Source organism: Oryzias latipes, chromosome 24, assembly GCF_053564925.1.
Source record: "Oryzias latipes strain Hd-rR chromosome 24, Olatipes_Hd-rR_3.1".
Classification (NCBI taxonomy): domain Eukaryota; kingdom Metazoa; phylum Chordata; class Actinopteri; order Beloniformes; family Adrianichthyidae; genus Oryzias; species Oryzias latipes.
In genome coordinates this window covers 6548284-6573140 of record NC_136260.1, presented here as the reverse complement: position 1 = coordinate 6573140, position 24857 = coordinate 6548284, and the positions used below count along the sequence as shown (strand labels likewise).

The 24857-nt window shown below is 39.9% G+C and overlaps 1 protein-coding gene across 3 annotated transcripts in view; it reads right to left on the bottom strand.

The window, feature by feature from the left end:
- map3k5 (mitogen-activated protein kinase kinase kinase 5) overlaps nt 1-24857 on the bottom strand; it is a 100748-nt gene that overhangs the window by 7480 nt on the left and 68411 nt on the right. For all 3 annotated transcript variants that reach the window (XM_078942572.1, XM_078942571.1, XM_023952698.2), the window contains 15 exons: nt 23501-23553; nt 22383-22478; nt 18882-18963; nt 14278-14411; nt 13272-13399; nt 13049-13185; nt 12063-12168; nt 10258-10415; nt 6226-6403; nt 5255-5272; nt 4802-4979; nt 2343-2511; nt 2077-2262; nt 1636-1741; nt 13-256 (listed from right to left, as the gene is read on the bottom strand). In XM_078942572.1, the coding sequence (XP_078798698.1) occupies nt 13-256; nt 1636-1741; nt 2077-2262; nt 2343-2511; nt 4802-4979; nt 5255-5272; nt 6226-6403; nt 10258-10415; nt 12063-12168; nt 13049-13185; nt 13272-13399; nt 14278-14411; nt 18882-18963; nt 22383-22478; nt 23501-23553 (1973 nt within the window). The remainder of the gene's footprint in view (nt 1-12; nt 257-1635; nt 1742-2076; nt 2263-2342; nt 2512-4801; nt 4980-5254; nt 5273-6225; nt 6404-10257; nt 10416-12062; nt 12169-13048; nt 13186-13271; nt 13400-14277; nt 14412-18881; nt 18964-22382; nt 22479-23500; nt 23554-24857) is intronic.

Sequence of the window (24857 nt, the reverse complement as noted above, 5' to 3'; positions counted from 1 at the left end):
GCTCTGGCCTACCTGTTAGTCTCCAGCTTCATCCGGCCCAGCTCCATGCTCACAGAGCGCTGTGCATTGTGGGATTCGTGGGAGACCGTGGAGCTGAGCGTGCTGACGCCCGACGTCGCCACCGTGTCATCGCGGGCGGCGACAGCAGGCGCCCGGCTCTGGTGGGTGGAGTTTCTGCCCGGCTCTACATCGTCATCGAGGTCATCCTGATCGGCGTGGTCGCTCTCTGACGCCAGGCTGAAGTGAGGCCGCAGCTCTGAGCACAGATGGTCATGTGAGTGGGCGGCCGGCACAGGAAAACGCCGGAGCATTTCAGCGTGGTGCTTGAGCTGCCCTGGTACTCTGGTGCAGCACACTTCAGTCTGAAATACATTTTCCTAAAGGAATTCCTCCTAACTCCTAATTAGATTCATGATTTTTCCTAATGTAACATAATTTTGCACATATTATAACTCTTGATACTTGATCAATTTTTGCTATGAAGATTTTTGAAACAGTGTTACGTCTATTTTATTGAATTATTTTTTAATCACATACATGACCTTTATAATTAACATAATCTGCAAATATTTTAGATAACTGATCTGCATTTGCCATGCTGATTTCTGATATTGTTATTTTTACATAATAATTTAAGTATTTGATCTTTGTCATGTGCTTTATTGATACTTCAGGATTCTTAATTCTGTCTGATAAAAGTTATGAACCGGATAATGATAAATCATGTAATATAATGGTTTACGGTAGAACAGGGGTGGGATTATATAAATTCGCTTCCTTCCACTCCCTTTCAAGCAATATTTATTATTATGTCTAATTATCCTAAGTTTGATACATCTTTAATGAATGTATAACTGATGATTGCATTGTTTTGTGTATTATTGTTATTTGATTGCTTGAAATAAACCATTTCAAATCAAATCAAATCAAATCAAATCAAATCAAATCCATCTTCACTCTTTGGTCTGACCTTTTTGGACAGTGGAGGCACGACAAATTCACATGGAATTTTACGAATTTAACTTCACTTTTGCGTTTGCCCGAATCAAAGTACTCCTCTTTAGTTAATTGTTTTACTGATGCTATCATTTAAGCAAAAAACAAAGAACTTCAGCCTCCCATAACTCTTTATCCTTTTACGCGATCAACGTAAATCGAGAAAAGCGGCTTTCATACAAAAAACACTTCTCTCCACGTCAGAATCAGCTGATTCACGTGGGTTGGAGAGTTACGGGAGATCAAAGATGGTGTGTTATTTAGGTAACATCTTTGGTTTTCATGGGCTAGAAGGTTTTTGTTAGGAGTGCTTTTATTTTGACGCAACCTGGTTAGTTAAATCTTTGAAGTCCTCGTATCCTGATTAATTATCATCTGCAGGAATATTAATCCCCTTGTCCAACAATATATATATAATAATAATAAAAAATAATTTAAAAAAAAAAAATATATATATATATATATATTTATATATAACTGATTAGCTCAAATAAAAAGAACTTTAGTAGGCAAAAAGCAGATTCGCAGCATTTTCCCCCATTCATGACTGAATAAAGGATTGAAGCTCTGAAATACTGTAAAAAGTGAAGAGATAGTTTGCTGGACTGAAGGTTTTTCTGCTCGACTCATCAGACATACCTGGCACCAGGATGGTGATGGCCGTCTGCACCGCCTTGCGGATGATGTTGTCGAGAGCGAACATCCAGTGAGGCTTGATGTTGTGGTTTCTCAGCACTTTGTTCACCTGAACACAGACGTGGACGTTGAGAAGCATCCGTTTCTGCAGTTTACCTGACATGTTCCTCCACTCTGAGCTCACAGACGGCCAAAAGGAGGCGCCAGAGATGACATCTAGGATTATGTAACATGAACATGAAAGCCTCCGCTTTCTGCTGCACTTGTGAGGCGGTGGAGGCGTAGAGGATCTCCTCTTTCAGGAGGCTTTTGGGGATGTTAGACAGACAGGAAGTTATGTGACCAGGCTGCATAGCAGCGATGCAACCCTGGCGTTTCTCCTAATTTGTTGTGATGCGACGGGTTTTGAGGTGTTTGACTAAAAGTCTCTGTTGGCAAACTTACAGCATCTTGGAAGCTGAAGAGTGCCACTTGCAGCTGACTGATGGCGGCGCTGTCGAAGTCCAGGTCCAGCTTCAGCACGGACAGGGTGTTAGCGATAATCTTCCGGTCCGCCATGCGAACAAAGTCAGCCAAACTGGACACCAGGGTGGAGACGTGCTGAGGTTTCAGCTTCAGCTCCTCACAGCCCTGCAGAGGAGAGAAGGAATGATGAGGGAAGCTGCTCCTGCCATCAGCTCGGAGGCTGGAAGAGAAGCCCCCTCCCTGACCTGCCCTAGCGCCTCCATCAGGTTCGCCACTACTTTGTCCTGGTCCTCAGTCATGATGCGGTGCAGCGTCGCTCGCCTCTCGCTATCCTTCCGAAGCATGAAGAAGCCAGAGTCCTTCTCATCCGGAGAAGGAGGAGCGCTGTGGTCCTCAAAGTTTTCCACCGGAATGCTGGTGGGAAAAAAGAGCAAGCACCTTTAATTTAGCTTCAATAAGCCATTCATGTTGGGAGACAAATAAAAAAAAAAAGGGATGGGGGTTATTGTTTGATCAAAAATCATCTGGAAATATTCACACATTAGGAATCCATTTTTTCATTTAAATCAAATGTTTGTCAATGTGGATGCATTTATTTTGCGTCAAAGGCATTTGGATCCTTAATGTTTTATTTATAATCATCTTTTATATTTTCTTCATTTTAAAACATCTTTCAGTATTTGTTTTATTTATCCGTCAGTTTGAGTTATATCTGCAGTAATCAGATTACTGTCCTTCACTACCTGTCTGTCACATTTTATTTTATCAGAAACTGTCAGGTCATCACTAAAGTCAGGTGATGGATGTACCGTCATTACTGACCTCATTATTTATTGGTTTATAATGAAAAGTCATTATTTAGGTATTCGTTTATCTTTTAATGCAACATTAACTTTTGAATTGAATACATTTATTTTTTATAACAGATTCAAGAACAGAACACAAAACAAAGTTTGGGTTAAATGGAGGCGAATGAAGTGTTGCAAACCCTAGAAAATAAGATTTAATGCAATAAACAATATAATTGTTTATTATTACTTATTAATTAACTATAGCATATTATTTACAGATTTCTCTGAAGACCCACTCCAATGAAAAAAGTGTTTTTTAACATGTTTTATACCTTTGTTAGCTGCAATCACAGTAACTCTGTGTAACCTAACCCCTACATAGTGCACTATATGGTGCGTTCGCCATTTTGTAGTGATGCCCGACTCTGCGATTCTAAAATCCAGTGCCCTTGAAATTTCCCAGAAGTCTCTGCGAAAAACCAGTGTGCATCAGTGCTCACTAGATCGGTGAAGATAGACCACAATGCATTGCTTCTGAACAATTTTTGCCCCAAAAATGTATTTAATTTCATTTTTAAATAAAATATCAACGTTTTCCTCTTCAGAAGACAGTGGATTCATAAATGATTGTTGCAAAACTCTCATATCTAATAGATTATAACTTTGTGAAATCGATGATGTCATATTCACCGATTAAAAACAAAAACAAAGTAGTGACCATGGTGTCCCAATAGCTTTTAAAATCCATAGAGACTCGAGTAGGGAGTAGGGTGGGAAGTCGGACATCGCCTAGAGCTTGCTTGTAGCACGCTACATGTTAGCTATGCTAGGAGCATGTTAGCTGGGTTAGTTTTTACAATCCCTGTATCTCTCAACCTTGTTGCAACTCATAAAAAAAACAGACTGAAAACAGTAAAGCAAATGTTATTACTGTGACAACGCTAACTAACAACTTTTTTTAGTAATACACAGAAAACAATTTCAACAACGCTACATGTTAGCCACATCAGCACATTGACGGTAACACCCAACCAAACACTCTGACAGGGCGTCTTGTACTTCTTGAAATCACTTCGACATCAGACAAAACTTCCAGAATTAATCCATATATACGGTGCTTTAGATTATAAGGTGCAGTCATTTTTTAAAAGAAATTCAGCGTTTTAGAAGTGTGGAAAATGTGTTATTTTTTATTCAAATCTTTGTGAATCCGAAGCAGATGACAGACATTCCTGTTTGAAAAAGTGCTCATATGTGCGAGAACATACAGTGGGCGGGTCACGAACTCCCCTCAATGAGCTCTCAGAAACAGTGAGGGGAAGAGGGGTGGGGTTGCTCTGCACCAACACCTCACAGCTCAGAGGTAAATTTCTGAAGAACTCCTGCCACTCTGCAGAAACTAACTAACCTAGAAAACGACAAAAGTTGATTGATTTTTGGCTAAAATAGGCATAATGATAACTAAAAGATCACTGGGAATACTTTTACATTAATTCAAAGGATGATCGGAGTGGGACTTTGAACAGCTAATGTTTTTTTATTTAATTATTATTAAAAGAAATTTTGATTTTTTTCTGGTATTTATCTCTGAACATTTACTAGTATTTTTAAAATATTGCTTCATGTACGACTTATGGAGGAACATTGATGGGAAAAATGATTTGATGACCATGAAACATTTGCCAAACCTTCTGTCATCAGATCTTGTAAGGACTTCCTGTGTTACTTTTTCACACCAACTCTTAGGTGTTTTCATGTCTTAAGTAAAGCCTGATGTGTGTAACTTTTAAAACATTCCCAAACTTTGGGACGACTCTTTCCCGCCGACAGAGCAGTTTTTCATGGATCTGTTATCCAAAGCGGCTCATTTTGCGCCGAAAAAACAAACAAAAACAGCGTCCAGCTTGCTGCACCTGAGAAAGAGCGATCGAGGTCCCTTGACGTCCTTCTCGCTGTAGCACTTGATGCTGGGCTTGAAGATGAAGGGGTTGCTGTTGAGGTCGTTGTCAGGGGAGACGGAGCCGTACTCGCTGCTGCTGCTGGTGTCCTCCACCACCACCGGCACAGGCAGGGAGATGCTGCGAAGGTACTCTGCAGCAGGCATGAAGCCGTTTAGAGCTCCAGCGTGGAAAAACTAATTCATCAAAAGTGATGCAACTTGAATTTAGCGGCGACTCCCAGCCGCCGTACTTCAGTGGCAGGGGAGCATGTGGTTGTGTAACATCTATTTTAAGTTGCAGTGAGGGAGACATGTAAACTGTGGCCCACATCGTTAGCAAAGCAGGCAGCTGTTTTCAAAAAATGACAGCCAGTTTACGAAAAAGAGCAAGCAGAGATAAATGAGTGTAGAAGGCAGAAAAACTCACCGGACCCGGCGGACTGAGCTGTAAGGGGAGGGATAGACGTGTTAGACAAGCTGGAAGAAAAACATTTCCAAGAAAGCCCGCCCGGTAACAAAAACAATGTACAAAAGTAACAAGAATATCTCAAATCTGGAATAATTCAGGCAATTATAATCAATTTAGGGACTATAATGAAATATAGTATAGAAAAGAAAATTCAAATCACAAAATAATCTATTAAAAAACATTAAAATGTAACCTTTCATTTTACTAATTACGTCCTATTTGTATAGTTTTTTTTTGCAAAAGCTTCTATATTGTAACAATTAATGCTGTATTTATTTATTCTAAAACATAGCAATATGGACTTAAAAACTGATAATGTTTTGGTTTTTGAGGCATTTTTGTGGTGATGGAGGACATATCGGTATATTAAATTATTTAAATTTCGGAGTATTTCTTTATTCAAATTGTTGTGAATCAGCAGCGGTATTGAAAGCTACGGCAAGCCTCAAGCTCCCTGCTCTGCTCCATTCTGATACATCCACTTGCAGACAAATGGATCCATGAACGTCTTTGTTATCCTGGTCTGAGCTGGAATCTGGATCTTAACTGTACAGCTGGATAGCTCTGATAGAGAATGTAAACAAAGAGCTCTCAGCAATGGGGGTGGGTTTGCTCGACACCAATGGTCCCATCTACAACTCAGAGGTTTCTAATGAATTCTAATTTCTAATGAACTCCTGCCGCTCTGCAGAAACTATGTCCCAGAAAACAGCACAGTTTTTATTTTCATTTTGGGTAAAAATGGCGTAATTATAATTAAAAGATCACTGTGGATCAAAAGATGATCAGAGTGGAACTTTAAGGATTAATTGAAACATGCTGATTAGGATTTTATGTTTTCCATCACAATAAATAATTGGGCGATTTCCTTCTTGCTGCATGAACTGTGGTGTAGAAAAAAAGATCTGGAGGTGTTGAGGAGCATCCACCTGTGAGGCTGTTCTTGCTCTTCTTCCTGCGGCTGGTGACGGTGAGGAACTCATCGGTAAGGAGATCAAAGGCTGTGGCCCTGCGATCCGGATCGGGCTCAAAGCAGCGCAGGATGAAGGCCTTGGCCTCCAGGGACATGGACTCTGGGATCTCTGGGTGGATCTTAAACATCCCCACCTGCAGGCGAAGCACAAACAGTAAGAGATCAATTCGGGAGAAGCATTTTTTCGACTCAACATCGCTCAGTCGGGACTTCCCGGCTCAGTTCGGAGTTGTTGGAAGATGGCCAGAAATTCTGCTCAGTAATCCTGAGGAATGCTGCTGTTTTTGGCCTGAGACATTCCACAGGCATGACTGCGGATCCTATCAGGGTGTTTTTGTGTGTTAAGATGTCTCTCGGTGATCACCCGTATAGGGCAGGAACAGCATGAGATCATTGCTGAGATGGAAACGTGTGGAGACTGTAATCTTTGTGGAAAGATTCTTTTTTGTTCTTCATGTCAACAAGGCCACACAAACTCCTTTTGTTCTGTTTCTTTTTCATCCCCCCAAAAGGCTTTGCGTTTAATATTTGCGTTGTTAACGCATTGATTTTTTTCTTTGGTAAATCATTGTCTTTATCGTTTTAGGTTTACTCATCATCATCGTTAAAAAATGATTTATTACAAGTCAAACATTAGCTTTTCTTCAGTATTTTATTTTTTGTTTTTACTTGTGGGTCAGAGCCTTGGAATTTCTTTTGAAAGTACTTTAACTGTTTTTTCTCTGGTAAAGCTAACAGACATCTCTAACTGAAATGTTAATTACGTCAACTGGCAGTGTGCAGGATTGCCGTTGTTAGTCTGTAAAAGTTATGCTAAGCACAGCTTGTAACTTCTATAAGTTGGCTTTATGTGTTTGTTTTTGAATTAGGATTAGCATTTTGGATTTGCATGTTTTACATAGCTCTGTTGGGGTTGTGTTGTTGATGTGTTCTTGCATTAAGATTTTTTTCCTCTTATCCTTACGATACGAGGAATAAAGTCCTTAAAAGGAACATTGTGTCGTCAACAAAAGCTGCTTAGATCGCCACTACATTGTAGTAACTGCAGTTCTGTCCGCAATGCAGCGGACAGAACTGCAGTTACTACAATGTAGTGGCGATCTGAAGGTCAGACTTCTTTGTTCTACATCATAAAGCAGATCACGCCAGTCAGACGACTCATCAGTTAGCACACACGCTGATAAAGCTCGTGCAAAGACAACGCTGCAAGTGCCAACGAAGACTCAAAGAGACACATTGAAAGGAACACTTTCATTCTTTTGGTTAATCGTGCAAAACAACAAAGACTGTAGTTTGTTAGCAGAAGGAATGATGGGATGCTAGAACCATCCATAGGTGACCAAGCGATCTTGCAGATGTTGGAAAAGGAGATTGATAAAGCCTTAATCACATGGGTCCGTATAGGGATTGACCCATTTGGGGGCTGCAGGTTTTTGGGTTGTCCGGGCCTATAGAGGGTCATAGACAGAAGCAGCCGGGCCTAAAGGGGAGGGCAGGTATGTCTTGTTGTTCCCCTAACCTAGTGTTATCCTAGGCACTTTAACGTTGGGAGTTGGGTCATCTAGACCCACTAGACAGTGCGCTGAACCTTTTTTCTTCAATGATTTGTGATCTTCACTGGTCTCCATGGATTACATGAAATCTTTCCACCTTTATCCACCTTTGTCATGGTAGGGAGAACACGTCAATGTAAGGGTGGGGTCATCTAAGATAGCACAAGGGTTGGGGCCACCTCAACGTCATGAAAATGGAAGGTACAGTTGTCGTATGCATGGTAAGTGTATGGAGAAGTATTTGCAAGGATAATGCAAGTTACACAAACCTGCATGACTCTTTGGAACACTCTAGCATTAGTGAGACCCCCTTCTAGCCCCCTACTGACAAATGTGTACAAATGCTGCATGCACGGGGTGTGCAGGTAACACAACAGTTTCCATAAGAGACCCATACAAAGTACACTCTAATTTCTTAAGTTCTAATAGTCGAAATTCTAATTTTGATATGCCCTCCAGGCCCTCTGCATGCCCACAAACAGCCCCTATCTAATGGCTAGTTGTGACTAAGGCTTCAGAAAACAAAGTTTTCCCATTTTGTTAGCCCTCAAAAGAACAACATACCAGTAACTTCATATCTAATCAATGAAAACTTACTTTTGTTTTATCTACTGATCATTTTTTATTAGATGTTCTTTATCAGTGACACTTGATAGTTTGCTCCTCATATAAGTGCGCATATTTCAACAGGTGGGGCACGTCACAAGTTCTGTGCATTTCAAAAGATGACTCAGCACACAGCAACAGGAGGGGAAAAAAGGCCTCCACACGTCAGCACAACAAAGCAAAGGCCACACAGGACCAGACTGGATCTTTCTGTCCTTTTCCCATGTTGACTGACATTTGATCCACAGGATTTCTGCTTGTAGCGACGCCCCGAAGCTTTTTCAATTCCCAACTCGCTGGAAAAACTCGCTCGCTCAGACCAAACGGCATGTTTGTGTTCAAACACCTGCAGTGAGAGTTTGTGCGGGCGGGGCTTCCGTCACACAAAGCTGCTGCACGATACCTGCATGTTTATCCAAGGCAGGGAACTGGACATGAAAGGTGGGATAAGCTGAGTTTACGGCAGCAACATAAGTAAACACATGAACGACACACACAAAAGGTTTCAACAAGACTGCTGATCTAATGTTGGCAGAGGAATACATTTTATGACTCCCGGTTTGAACCAAAACAGTTTGTATCTCTTAGGTTCCATGGGTCACATTTCAGGTATCGGGCAGACCGGAGGCTCCGCCTTCTCACACACTCACAGCCCAGGGACAACAACGTGAAATGAATACAAAACGGAGGCCTCACCTGTGAGTCAGACTTCAAGGCTACCTGATAAAAGGAAGGTTGAGAGCTCAGGAATTTATGACTCCCGGCTTTTTTGTTGAGTCAGAACAACCTGATCACCAAACATGGAGGCAGTGCTACAATCCGAATAAAAGCTTCAGGTGGGACGGCAATATCGAATGTTATAGTTGACACCTCAAAGGTGAGAAGAAATAAGTGACTGGGTGGGGCAACGTAAAGTGAGAGTTTTATTGGGTCTAAAAAAACAAACAGTTGTTATGAATAGAATATAAAACAATACACATTGGAAATGTTCAGTGTTCCCTCATTTATTGTAGGGGTTATGTTCTAAAAATAAACCACGTTAGGTGAAATTTGCGGAGTAGAATTCTAAATGTTTTAAGGCTGTAAAAATCCTCACTACAAACTCTTTTCTCTTTTTTAAACTCTCAAAATTCAAATCGTTGGAAAAAAAATCCAATTTTATTATGTTAGAATGGAAACAACGATCTGATCACAATCGAAGATTTATGTCGATTTGGCAAACTGAACGCACACAGCGCAGAGATTGATTGACAATCCTCTACAGCCAATCAGGACAGAGAGTATGGTAAACCACGAAATAGCGAGGGAACGCTAAACATCAATCTTTTTGGTCATGTAAAGTGTGGACAACAGAATATTGTTCTTTGATGTGACCATCCTCTAGTGGCCATTTAAGGAACTGCAACATTTGGAAATTCCGGGATAGTGAACACTTGGGAATGGAATTTTTTGGCATGGCTTCCCCCCAAAAGGAAACTTTGTACTCATACTTGAGAATCTGTCTTGTTTATACTTCTATTTGTAAACCAATTTATGTTTATTTATCCGTTTTTTTTAGCAGGAGTTTTTTTCAGTTATGCTTTTGTAAAACAATTTTTGATGAATATCAATGGTTATATTGGATGCACACTTGAAGATTTCGCATAACAAAACTAATATAAAGGGAGCATTTAGTTGCAATATTTAGCTAGAAATTTCATTTGAGGATTAATAAAAGAGTGGAGTTTAATTATGACGTGAGAAAAAAAACATTTTTTTTAAACTTATTTTCACAGCTCTTCAAGGCAAAGTGGTTCAGAATGTCAAACATCATCTTCATCAAGTCTCACCTTGAACATGGCAGCTTGTGGCTCTCCCAACTCGTAGAATGGAGGTCTCCCAGTCGCCATTTCGATAATGGTGCAGCCCAGGGACCAGATGTCTGCTGGTTTGCCGTATCCTCGAGGGCCCTTGTCTATAATTTCAGGGGCCATGTACTGCAATGTCCCTATAAAACAAGTTGGCTTTCATCAAAGTTTTGATTTTATTTTTCACATCCTCTGCCACAAGTTTTCCAAAAAGCTGAACTACTGAGTTCAAGTGTTTCAATAAGTAACCCAAATCAAACATCTAATCTTAACCCGCCTACAGATTACTAACAGGCCTGCTAACAAGTCTCTGTTCAGATCAAGTTAAAGAGATTTGGCTACAGATTAAAGCCAAGTCTTAAGTTTTGGAATTATGTTCATGTCCAGTTTTAGTTCTTCTGTTTTAGCTAAAGACCAAACTTCTGTCATGAAAGTCTTTGTTTTCCTCGTCTGAGCTGGAACCCAACTCTAAACTTTACTGCTGGATAGCTCCATTTTTCTTGCAGCACTAATGTTAGGTTGGGGTCGTGGGGGGCTGTATGCTATAGTGGGAGAGAGTGTAAACACAAAATAATGACTGCAAGCTTACTCCCGTCAGTAGTGCCGCCCACAACTCAGAAGTGAATTTTAATGAGCTCCTGAAGAAACTATGTCCTAGAGAACCACACAGATTTTTGGTTTTGGCCTAAAACCAGCATAATCATAATTAAAAGATCACTGGGAACGCTTTTAAAATAGGTCAAAAGATGATTGGAGTGGGATTTTAAGTCAACTTTCCAAGTCTGGTTTTAAATGTTGAGTCAAGTTTTGTGTTTTTGTCATTAAGTAAAGTCGGACTTCAAGTCCTGTGTTGTTAATTTAAGTTGTTGTTCACCTTTCGGCAAGAACAAAACCCTGTTCTTTAGCCGGGCTGGGGACCGGCACAGGGGGAATCAAGAATTTGAGTCAAATCTTGGGTCTTTGCTCCAAATCTTTAGTCAAACTTGGTTGTAGGTTAAAGTAAAGTCTTGTTGAGCCACGGGTCGAGTCTAAAGTTTTCACCAGTGAAACAAAGACGGATATTGACTTAACTTTCCTCTATTTGATGTCCCGCATGTTTAGATTCTATCATTGTTCCCTATGTTTGTACAAACATAGCTGTTCAAAGACAAGAAGCAACTGTCTTTATCAGATTATTATGTTAAAAAGAGGAGTGGAAATGCTCCCACAGACTTGAACTAATGACAAAGTTCCTGTAAATGAAAGATCGGGTTAGAATGAGGTTATGGGCTTTTGGAAGCAACAGCTAAGAGTCTCAGCTATGTCAGCTAATCCTGTCACACTCCAAAGTGTTCAGATCTCCTCTGAAAGGACTCCCTTGTTCTAATAACAACCCTCTGACTGCTCACACGCCGCATTAAGACGCCTAAAAACAGCAGCTGATAGCAGCCAGGGATTGGCCTGCTTTCCTGACAACTTTCAGGGTAAATCCCCGTCCAGTCCAATCAGCTGGCGGCTGGTTTCCCTGCCGAGGTGAACTGGATTCCTGCCAAACCCAGCGTCTGTGAATGGTCAGCTCTTTTCAGTAACGTCACATGCGGGCAGAGCGGGGGCTGACTGACAAAGGGGGCCGCCACAAAACAGCTCTTTCTCTGTGAGTCCCCCTAAATTACAGCGGCTCCTGGGCGACGTTTATCCTCAGGTCAGAGACAGGGCTATTTCTGGGTGTGGTAGAGATTTGACAGATCGTTTTAAAGGGCTTGTGTGAATAAACAAGGTGGAGAAAACGCCTGGAGGTGGGTCAGTACCTGTGAAAGTTTCAGTGCAGGGGTTGATTCCAGCCAACCTCTTAGAAGTGCCAAAGTCGGAGATCTTCAGGACGCCGCTGTACGTGTTGATCAGGACGTTATCGCCCTGCGGAAACAAGGAGCCTTAGTCCCATACATGGAGGGTTGAGATGTACAGGTGCTGCGAGGTTTTGGGTTGTCTGAGCCCGTAGAGGGTTGTAGAAGACACACCTGCCGTCACTGGCAAGTGTGTCTTGGAGTTCCCTTAAAATTCATATGGCCACCTCAAGGAAAATGAAAGGTACCATTGTTGTGTGTGTGTGCTGTAAATGTATCGTGAAGTATCTGTAAGGCTGTTGGAAGTTCAACGCAATGATGACAGACAGTTAATGGTCCCACTTTTCTACCTTCATCAAAGGCCCAAAAGGCTTTACAGTCACAGTCCCATTCACGCACACATGGCGGCTTCACTTTCGAACACTGGCGCCAGCCTCCCACCAGATGCAAGGTGGGGTTCAGTAACTTGTCCAAGGACACTTCAACATATGGGTAGTTTAAAGTCCCATTCACCCACACACACATATATCCAGACACTGATGGCAGAAGCCATCAGTGTCTGGATATATGTGTGTGTGGGTGAATGGGACTTTAACTGTAAAGGTAGAAAACTATAAAAAGGCATCATTTAAATGATTTAGCACTATCAATTCTGATGCATCAATTGGGGACTTTGTGTTTTAGGAGGAAATGTTATTACAGAAAAAATAAAAATCCAAAGAACGCAAATCATGAGGATCAAAGTGTTTGTGAAAGTATGCAGCAGTGAGTGCTGCTTGGGTATGTCCATGTTTGCTCAGTGACTGTAAGCCAGTGTGAGCGCCTGCAAAGATGATAATCTGCCATCAGTCAGACGGGCGGGGAACCTTGACGCAGACAAAGAGGACACCTCCACATGTTTTCCCAGAACTCCCTGCAGCTCGAGGCAGAAAGGATTCATTGAGCTTTACCTTGATGTCTCGATGTGCTATCTGGTTGTCATGCAGGTATTTGAGGCCCTCCAGTATCTGCCGCGTGTAGAAGCCGATGGTGGGCTCGTTGTTCTTCAGAGGACCCCACTTGGACCTCAGCAGAGCAGACAGACTCCCTGCACACAAAAAATGAATAACAGATATGTTTTATTCTTTAGAAACATTCCTGACGTGGTCAACAAAGCTTCACTGAAACGCTCACCTCCAGGAACCTGCTCCATGAAGATCTTGATGAAACCGTTCTCGCTGATGGAGCCCAGATACTGCACGATGTTCTTGTGCTTCAGGTGTTTGTGGAGGGCGATCTCCTCGTGGAGCGGCTGGGAGTACCTGAACGACCAGAAACCAACTTTTAGACTGAAAGCTGTTGAAGATTTGATTAAGTTAATTAAGATTTGATTTGATTAAGTTATGGACAAAGGTGCCACCTGGACACCATTTTAGGAACTTTTTAAAACATTTTGAAAAGATTTCCCTTTGAACTCAAAGAAAAAGTCTAAATGAAAGGACTGAAAATGTTTTTCAGAGCAGCCAGAAGGGCCTCAGAATTTGGCAGTCAATTATCAGGAACAGAACATGAGACTGAATGATAAACCAGCTTCATTGATTCTAATGTTGAGCTGTTGCCATGGCAATTCTATGACAGGGCGGAGCCTGCTATAGATCACTTCCAATTATGTGCCAATTCCTGAGAGTTTTATCAATGTCCAGGGCTTTTTTGGGTGATTATTTATTAACATTAGTATTTAGTATTTACATATTATAAGTTACTATGAGAACTGGGATGAGAATAATTTGCGTCTGAAAAAAAAAGAAACAAACATAAAAACCCAGCTCCAGGATACAAAAACTGAATTGCAGTCTCATTGCTGAGCATATCCTCACATCTCAGAGCATTTATACATTATTCAGCAGGACTTCCTCTTCATGCAGCAGTGGAGTGGCCTGTTGGTTTTCTGATTTGATTAGCAGAACAAAGCTCAGTATATGAACCGCCGCGCCTCGGAGGAAGAACGACGACTGATTGATGGGAATAAAAAGCCGTGTTTGCCAGAGTAATGGAACACGGAAGGACTAATAAAATCCTGTCTTTTTTAGATCAGAAACATCTTCTCCTGTGCCAACATCTGTCTGCTAAACAACTGATCTGAATCGTTTCACAAAACAATTTATTTTAGAAGTTTGGGATACTGAAAAGTTTTTCCAACCTGCTGTCTCTCTCTGGGATCTCCTTGATGGCCAGTCGGACCTGGTTGCTCAGGTCTCTTCCAGCATACACGACTCCAAACGTGCCTTTACCCAGAATCACCCTCTCTCCATGTTCGTCGTACTCGTAGTCGTACTGCAAAACCAGAACACACACACAGCTAGTTTAAAGGTAACGGCCAGGAAATACTCACAAATAGTGATCAGTGATGGTAAAATCAGTTTTTAGGTATTTAAGAAAATCTTTTAAATCTATTACCAAAGCGCTCTCAGTGGTCTTTTGATTAGGATTCTGTTCGTACGAGGAAAATGAAGAGGTTCATGGATCTTATTGGAGGTGGGAACTTGCGACCCGCCCAGCGTATACTCTACATCAAAATACCATTTCTTTTCCCAAAAACATTTTTTCCATCTGCTCCGGATTCACGTTGATATTAGGAAATACTCAGAAATGCAATATTAAACTTAATTTTTCTTTATATGCGTCCTCCATCATGAGAAAAAGAGCATGTTAAAAACACACATTTTATTAGAGTGGGTCTTCAAAGACAAAAAACAAAAAAGATGAAATAAATCTTGCTTGAGGTTGAGTAGCATGGTTGAACAGCTTTCGCCACACTTCATTCAGATCTGGCAGCAAAACATTTCGTCTCAGTGGCAGCTTCTTCATGTTTCGCTTTGCACGTCTTCTGGTATCTTTAGCAAATTTCACGCCCAAATTTGTCAACTGGTGGAAATTTGTGAGGCAGACTTTAGCATTCCAGCCAAACTGTTGGCTGCTTTCTTTCACAAGAGTTTGTTTCTGAAATGTTCCAGTTTCACCTAAAACGTTTATTTTTACATTTTTTAACCTTTCTACCACCTACAGTCTGTAGCTCTGCAAATACCAAACATAACCAGGAACACCTTGGACACTGTAGTCGGGATTTCTTGATCAGAATTTTTCATCCCTGATCCAATTCAGTCATTTGATTTTGAGTATCTGCTTGTACCAAATCCTGATCTGATAGTTTAGTAAAAAAAAAAAAAAGAAAAGAAAAATGGAAAAAGGTTATAAACTGATCTAAGTTGGTCTTTATTTTATTTTATATACCTTTATTTATCATTTTACGCTTAAACGAAGCACTGCTGTGACATAGCTTCAACAATTAAACGAAAATAGTGAAACTATTACCTACAAAAACTCGTTTTTTTTTCTATTAACTAGAAAAAATGTAATAATTAGTCATGTGAGAAAGTTTGTTGACTGTAGCGTTAGTATTTTGGATTAATTATGATCCATATTTACATGAAAAATTCTTCCAAAATAGAAGTGATTTTCTCCAAACATATTTGTTGCAGTACAATAGTAAGATGATAATACAGCAGTTTTAGGATCTTCAGAACATTCTTTTAATGAAATGTGAAGCATATCTCCATAAAAAAACAATGACTCTATTCCAAAATCGTTGTTGTACCATAAATATGATTATGAGTTTTCATGACAAGCTTATTTCAATGTAACTATTTATTAGTTTTGGTTGTTTTTGAGAGAATAGGGATTTGTCAGTTCTTTTATTTTACGATGACCTTTTCTCTGAGCCTGCTCGAGTTTGAAGCCGACTCACTGCAGTCGGCAGCAGGAGTGCGCCGTTCTCTGATGTTTTTTTTCTTTTAAAAGCCTTTGCAGGTCATCGTTTGTGTCAACACAAAAAGCAAGAGACACCTGACACATGTTTATGAAGAGTTTCTGAGCCCTGAAGTCTGAATCTGTGAATATCCCGCTAGCTTTACGGAACTGTTTTTGGGGGCCTTCTATATATTTACCACGCTAATCAAAAATGATATAAAAAACACAAACAAACCACTGGTGTCAACCTATAAGCACCAGGAGAAATGTGGGGTTCAGTCTTGCACAAGGACACTTCAACACAAGGGGTGGCAGGGCGAGAACCAAACCTGCAATCTTCCAACCAGAGGTCAACCACTGTACTTCTGTACGGCACCGGCTCCAAACAAGGACCCCTCATTTCCTAATCACACTCTTGGTGTATTAAGCTTATCATGTTATTACTGATGTTTGGGAAATGGTTCTTTTAACCATTTTTTAACCTCTGTGTAAAGCTGAATGCAAGTGAGACTGACAAAGTTTTCACGTGATCAATAGTTCTCTACTATATGCTGATGATGTAACGGTATTTCATTCTTGTTCTGCTGGTTTTCTACAGCTGCTGAAGGTCTGTCCTCAACATGGAACTCACACTAATGACTGTTTGCAGCAGAAAAGACAAATGTACCTTAGATTCCTGACTTTGTCTGCCTCCTGAGGCTCTTGTGAATGCACTGCTTTTAGCTACTTGGGTCATGCGATTACCAGCAAGCTGTCTTATGACAAGAGATATCTTCACGGAAAGGAAGAAGAGCCAACGGCTGAAGCAGAAACTTTTCATGGTTGTTCACACAACACTGGTTATAATGTAAACACATAGAAAGCAGCGGACAGCTCATTGTGGCCTATAATGACAGCATGAAGCTTAATATGACTGGATTTAGGAGTGCAAGAAGACAGAACCTGCCTGTCCTCCAATGTTAAGGTATCGGATGAATAAGTGTATTAAGAGTCACTAAGGTAGGAAATAAAATAATTGGGGCCATTAAGAACCCTAAATGCACCTCTGCCAGAACTATTTCTGGACTTCCTGGTGCAAAAACCATCTGAATTATTATATTATTATTCCGTACATGACTAGTTTTATCTGTCTATTGTTTTAAAATAAATCCATGACTAAAATAAAAAAAGTAATAAAAAAACAAAAAACTGGCAAGATGAGAAATAAACCTAAGGCCGTTCGAATCCTGAAGGTTAGCAGGTAAACCTATAGACCTCAGACCTCCACCAGTGGTTCAATGAAATTCAGCGAACAGTCCAAAAGAAATGTGAGCAAAACCACTCAACTTTTAGGGCAATTGTGACTAAGGTCTCAGTACCGGGGCTTTTCCTCCAGCGTTGTCACTCTTTGGATTACTGCAACCCTTCAACCATGTATTTCCAAGCCATGTTTCAGTAGTTTAAAGCATGTGTGTCATGTTGCTGTAGCCAGCAACAGCTCTAGTGTTTACAAGGAGTTTAAAGCTGTTTTCTTGATTTTTCACTGTTGTACTAAATTTTGAGGGGAAAAAATATTTAAAATCTTTGTGTTAAACTCCCATCACTGTTCAGACCTTGTGAAACACATTTTTTTAGGGATTAAAGACAGTCAAGACTCATCTTTTTAATCTGCTTTAAACCTTTTTTTGGTTTTTGTACATTTTATTTTCATTTGCCTTTTTTACACATGAAGTTAGTTTTTACATTTTTCTTGACGAGCAGAGTTTATGGTTTAAGCGAGTCATAGGGAATTAAATTGCCCTGTCAAAAAAACACACTTGGGGGGCAGATCTGCCGTCAGTTCAGCACAGCTGGAGGCTCCAGCGCACAAAAGCCCACGAGGCGCCTAAACGCTATCAAGCTAGGCCCAAAAAGGCGCCGCAGCATTTTGCGTAATTAGCTTTTCTTTGACGTCTGCTCTGCTGGGAAGCCAGGTGACAATGACAGCAGGTGCCGGTGCTGTCACAAAGTCCACAAGGCAAAAGAAGAGGGAAAACAGGCCACATCCAAGCAGGCGGTTGGGGTGTTTAAAGGACGCTTTCACCGTTATGTTAACTGTCATAAACTGATCATGAGAAATGAAAGGAAACTAGCAAAAGCTGCTCTGGAAATCCTGCTTTTTTTGGTGAAATTTAACCTTTGCTTGACAAAGAGTAAGCGTCAGTTCTCAGTAAGCAGCTGTAAAAACATGGTTTTGAGGTTTTTCTGCAACAGTTTTAATGGAAAAACCCACATCGCATAATGTTTCCTGTGACATTTGTGAAGAGCAGGCAAAGCAGAAACACAACAGGATGCAACCAAACGATACAGACCAAGAAACTCGACTCGTTGTACGACAAAGAAGAAAATAAAACCTTTTAAAAAGAACTTTTGGTCCATTAACGTGGGTTCTAAAGAATTCCTTACAAGATTAAATCACCGTATTTTCTGCAATATAAGGCGCATGTAAAAGCCTCGATAAAAAACAAAAAAACACCTTATAATCCCGACCTTTTCCGTGGATTAAGGTGTGTACGCTAATGTGGCTAATGTGTAGCGGTGTCAGACTTTTTTATTTACATGTTAATAACAAGATTGAGAGTTAGCGTAGTCACGATAATGTTTATTTAAGTAGTATCGGTCTGTTTTTTAGGTGTTACAAGGTTGGCAGTTAGTGTAGTCACAACAAAGTTTGTTTTAGCGGTCTCCCTTTTTCACTTGTTGCAAACATGGCTGGGAATTACAGGTATGGTGGATACGCCAATGCAGCCAAATCCTGTAATGTGGCTAACGTGGCTAACATGTAGCTTGCTACCAGCAAGTTCTGGAAATACCATGAAATCGGTTAATTAAGTCTGACAGACTTATCTCTGACTTCTTCTAGCTTAATGCGCTTTATAGTTGACACAAATTCAAAAAATAGATCATTTGTTTACCCATTGTGCATAAAAACAGCTAAATACATTTTCTTTTTTTAAATGAGCACTTCAATCGTCTGACCTCTAATGTGTCGGCATCACAGTCCCCTTCCTCTGGACCCTTCCAGGCTTCTTCTGTGAGACTGTTGACCAGATCACAAAACCTGCAAAAAATAACAGATTTAAGAAAATGCAGCCTTATTTGACCATTTCATGACAGATACAAACATGAAGACATATATGTAAGGTTTTGTGCAACCAGATTTGTTAATCTGCTGATGTTTTTTCTCTCCAAAGAAAATGGAAACAAAAAGAGATCAAAAATGTCATTAAATGCATAAATCATGTTACATTTGTGTACAAATACACACATTTTAAATCCTCTGAATGTTGGCATTATTCTTGTGGAAGATTTCTGATTTGGAGATACAAGGGAATATCATCTGCATAAAAGTAAACCCTGATCAGTCCAATGACATTTATAACGTTCTCAAAATTATTCTCACTGGCTGACTTTGATCTACATACTCTTCTTGATCTTGTTGTAACTTATTTAAGTTTTCTCCTACAAAGGTCAAGAAGGCATGTGACTTTTCATTTGCTTGTTTCCTGTATTTACAACAACTTTGGAAACATGCTTTTAATTCTCTTGAGGCTGAAACATCCTACAACCTGAGATGAAACTATCTATGTTTATTCCTCTTTGCCTTTTTTGCATCATTTTAAAGAAACTAGAACAATGACAGTCTTTTCAACAGTACCTGTGTTTGCAATTTGTTACTCTTGTTTCTTAACTATTCTACTCTTGCTTTCAATTTTTAAAGCACAAGTTCCATTTTATTTTCTTGCTTTCCTGTTAAATGTCTTTCTGTCATTGTTTAACTCTTTTGTCTTAGTGACTTGAGCTGCTTACCTCTTGCCCAGGTTGCAATTAAAATTAAAATAAATGAATATTTATAAATACATAAATACCAATACATAATTAAGAAATGTTGGCATGTTATTTTTGGCTAAAATAAATGAATAAATAATACAAATTGAACAGAAATAAAAATTTACAAAAATATATAAAAAAAACATATAAAAGTAGTAACCCTGATAGCATAATGATAACATTATGTTAAAAGAGATTTAAAAAACTTTGTTAATTAAAAAAAATAATCATATTTTAGAAGGTTTGATTAGCAAAAAAAAGTAAAAACGATTACAATACAAAATTGAAAAATATTACATATTATAGAAATTGATGTGCAAAAGAGTTTAATGTATACAAATATAATTTCATAATACCATTTAATACAAATATTCAGTAAGTAAAAGAATAAAGTATATATTGTTAAAAATCCTTCTAAAAGTATACAACAAAAAAAGAATACAAATCAGTGTAAATTTGTTTTATGCATTTCATACTTTTCAAGTTTTATCAAGTTTATCTAATAAAACAATACATTAGAAAATATATAAACATATATTACCATAAATAAAAATATAAAAAGCTAAGACAAGTAAACGTCCTTAAAAATTTACATTTAAAAAAATTAAATTTTCAGTTTATTGTCATTGAGAGTTGCCATGTAGCCTCTGATCCTATCCTGATAGGGCAACAGTGTGTTTACATGCACTCCTCCTCCACAATGCATTCATACAATGACATTTACTGTCTGTGCTGCTCACAAGCTGTGAAATAGCACTCATCATGCTGTCACACTTGACGCCTGCAGGTGTTCAACCACACTGTCATTGTGAACACAAACCAATCACAATGTCTGCAGGCAGACATGCAAATCAATCCTTTCTATTGCTGTTTGTCCCTTTTTTTTATTTTTTAGAACTGCAGCTTTCCTCCACTTGCTGTCCTTTAAACCTTTTTTTCCTGCAGAAGCAGAGATAAAGGGACCGTCGGTAACCGCAACAGCAGGCATGAGTCACTGGGCTCTCACACTCCAGATAATGACACTGGAAGCCTCAGATGTGAGAGTCACAAGTTGGAACACAGAGCTGCAAAGAGCAGCTGGCAGGGGACATGATGGGGTTGAAATGAAACAAGGTGTGCTGCCGATGGAAGAACGGGAAATTTCCCACCAGGGTTCAGAACTGACAAGAGGACTTCAAGTTCCTGCAGAAAGAGTTTTTTGCAGCGGCAGGATTTATGCAAAAATGTTAGAATCAGATCCAAAATTGAAAATGATATTTTCACTTTCTATTGGGTAAAATTTTTTTTTGTCAGTTATCTATTTTACAGGTTGTTCCTCTTAGAAGGATGAGTTTTGTCTGAAATGATTGTTATGTAAAGCCCCAGGAATGATCCCATTCCATCCACACATACAACTCCTGTTTGTGACAAAAGCTATGAAGGTAAAAATGTCTCTAAATGGATGAACTTGTAGATTTGATGTGAGAACTTGTAAAATAAAATGTGAAAACTTGTGCACCAAAAATCTGCATCTGTGTGTAAAAATCTTCTGTTGTGAACTGACAAATTCCCATTTGCATGTGTTCATTTAGAGTTGCAACGTCAAATCTGTGAGTACAACTGCTCAAATGTGCTTCTGCGTGAATCTGCTGGCGCAAAACATATTCCTTGCTGCAAAACTTGTGTCAAACTGATCTGTGGAACTAGGGGGGAGGGAGGGTTAGAGGAGGGGGCAGACAACCAATCAGAGTCCAGCACTTAGAGAGCTTGGTAAAGTTAGAATAACTCTTCTGATAAACTGATTTTTTTTCTTTAGAAAGTTCCCTCTCTGTGAATAAAAAAAGATTGAGATACTTTTACGTTACGTTCATGGGGTCACCACAGGTGGTTTGGCAGACAGTTTTTACGCCGGATGCCCTTCCTGACACAACCCTGTATTTTCAGGGCACAGAGAGACCCAGATAGAACCCAGGCTTCCTGCGTGACACCCAGCTGACTGAGCCATCCAGCCACTTTACTACTGGAAATGAGGAAATAAGATAATCAGATTGTAGTTTGTGCTGACCTGCTACAGGCGTCCTATGGGTACTTGCGTATCACCTGCATATCCTGTGTGTGCAGAATTGCGTGCGGTCAGTAAGAAGTCAGTTCTTGCACCTTGCTAATGAGTGTGGCGTAAGGACACTGTACGCCAGCATCATTCGTACGGCATAAAGTGCGTGCAACTCCCACATATTTACGATACATCTACCACACGCACGACAATGGAACGTTTTCTACAACCCTCCATGGGCCTGGAATCCAGAAACCTGCAGCACCTATACAGGTGACTAAGGCTTTAAGCAACAACAGACCTGATAATCCTTTGAATTTCAATGTGAATCACCATCAGAGGAAAAAAATGACAAAAAATTGAGAATCTTTGTCGTTTTAAATGTTTTTAAGCTAAACTGCATTATAAAATAGTAGTTGAAGCTACATTTGACAATCTCAGGTATGGCGCCATGATCAACGCACCGATCTTTAGATCAGTGAGTGATGTATCTTAAAGTGTTTGTTTTAAAGCTACAGGGGACCACTGCAGTGCAGCAGGAGACTCGCTTAGCAATGACTGATGAAATGAACTACCTGTGATTAAACCGAAACGGGAGCCATGATAGGCGGACCGACCTTTTGCAGTGAATCTCTGTGCAGAAATAGATCTGGAAGTCCTCTGCATTGTGGAGCACATAGAGGAAGGCGCTGCGCTCGTCAAACTTGGAGATGCTGAGAAGAGACAGTCAAGAGTTATTCATGTTCTCTCTATATGAGGAATGATTTTATATTTTATTAAATCTAGGCTTCGCCAAAAGATATATGCTCAGCAAACAACTGGTGAGATGAAGTGTTTGTCCAGAGAGATGATGCTTTGTCCATCTTAGAATTTGCTGAGCCAGACATTGAAGTTTGTGTCACAGTGTGCTCTGGTTGGCATTGCAGCTCAGAGAGCTGCTATTGTGTCCTGCTGACTGTCTGCAGGCTGAGTGGGCTCAGGGAATGAGCCGTTCCTTAGCAACATGCAAGCACAACCCGTCCGATCCGATACTGAATTCCTTTGAGGGGCGTGCAGGGGAAAAAAAATATGGGAAGAAAATTCTTCCGTGGTGGTCTTTCATTTAGTCCAGTTAAGAGAGGCGACGGAAAACGACCTCCATGCTTTAAATTGTCCTTAATATCGGCCAACAAAACAAGCTGTTCCTGCTGTAAATGTTGGGATAAAGTCTGGAGAGTTGCTTGAAACAAGTCAAGACGAGAAAGAAAGCAACAGAATCAAGCTCTTGGAGTTAAATATAGGAGATAAGAAGTGTTTCTAAAACAGGAGCATTGGATTACAATCCCACTTCATGTTCCTGCCTGTTTATCTCCATCTTTCTCTTTAATGAGGAAGCTGGCATGAAGATAGCAGTTGGCAAAAATGTCAACCCACATGTAAAAGAAGGAGCTGAGGCTGATGTTTAGTACCTCAAATGACTCTTTTTGCCTTCCCCTTAAAGCTGCAGCAATGACCAGGAGTTTAACTGATGAGTAAAGTAGCGGTCACTTTGGGATGGTTTTTCCTTCCCACTTTCCTTTTCTATTGTTCTTTTTAATTAACATTTTAATTGAACATTTGGTGTAAATGTTTAGAATGAAGAAGAAGTGAGACACCCCACTTGTCTCAAGTTTTATGCATTTTGCTAACACACAAGCTCCAGGAGAGCCAACAGGAAATGGAACCGACAACCAGTCTAATGGGGTTTGGACCTGACCTGACACCCCGCACAGACTTGGCGTTGAAGTTCCACTCGTGGATCCCCTTGTTCTGTAGGACAGATAAAAAAAAAAAAACACGTTTACATTTTTTGTAATATCCATTCAAAGTTACAGTTTTTAACAGACTCAACTGGATGGTATTTTTAATCTAAATGAAGTAAACATCTGCCATCAGAGTATCAACAGTTTGTCCAGCTCCAGTTCTTGTTGGATATTCTCTCCTTTTTTCACTTAATTTAAGTGAAAACTTACCATGTGACAGTAAACCTGAGCTTGTTGGGTTTTAGAAGGACTTTAAAAGACAATTCTCAAAGAAAAGAATGAACAAAGGGAAACCTTTAAAAAACATAAAACCTAAGACCAGCACACACCAGAAATGCTCACACGTCTCTTTCTTCAACTTCAAGTCAACTCCAAAGTCTTCGTATTTATTTTCAAGTCAAATTTGAAAACTTTGGTGATGAAATCAACTTAAGTCTTGAGTCTTTGGTGATAAGTTCCAGTCAAGTCTCAAGTCTTTATCTGGTACTTCAAGTCAAGTCTCAATTTATTAGCTTTAACTATTAGTCAAGTCCAGCATCTTTAGCCGTATTTTCAAGTCAAGTCCCAAGTCTTGAGATGAAACTGTAAGTCAAGTCTCTGTATGTGAGACTTAATTCTGACTCAATTCCAAGTCCCAAGTCCCTGTCTCTCGGACTCACCACTGGCATGTAGGCCTGCACAATATATCGTAAATTTATCGTCATCGCGACATCAAGCTGTGAAATATGCATATCGTGAAAGACGGAGAAAATTGCAATAAATGGTTTCCTTAATGAGCTAAAACAATCTTATGAAGTATTTAACAAATCAAATAAATCCATTTATCCATTTGACCAATCAGAGGGACACCTTCCAGTTACCCAATCAGATGGAGCTCTTTTATCTTGGATGTTCATCTGTGTCAAGGAGGGTCACTTGGGGTATACTTTTTAAACTGTTGGAATGAAATGGGAATGCTTTTTTGGGTTGTTTTGCTATTTGTTATCACAATATTGATCACAAATATCACATATCGCAGGTCTTCCTCATATCGTGCAGCCCTACTGGCATGTGATGATGTACATCTAAGAATGCATTTCCTTATTTTAACAGTAGAGTCGTTTTTTCTCTGTCTTTCTATATTAAAAAAGCTTTTGGACCACATATCAACTCTTTGTTTGAAGAGAGGGCTTGTGAACCAATGAAACACTTTTTGAACCGTGAGGATAGTTTTGGGTTTGTTTCCTCACCAGCCAGCTGGTGCTGCTGTCAGTGACTGGAGGTAGAGGAGAGGGAATTTATGTACACTATTGCTGTTAAAATATTTGTATC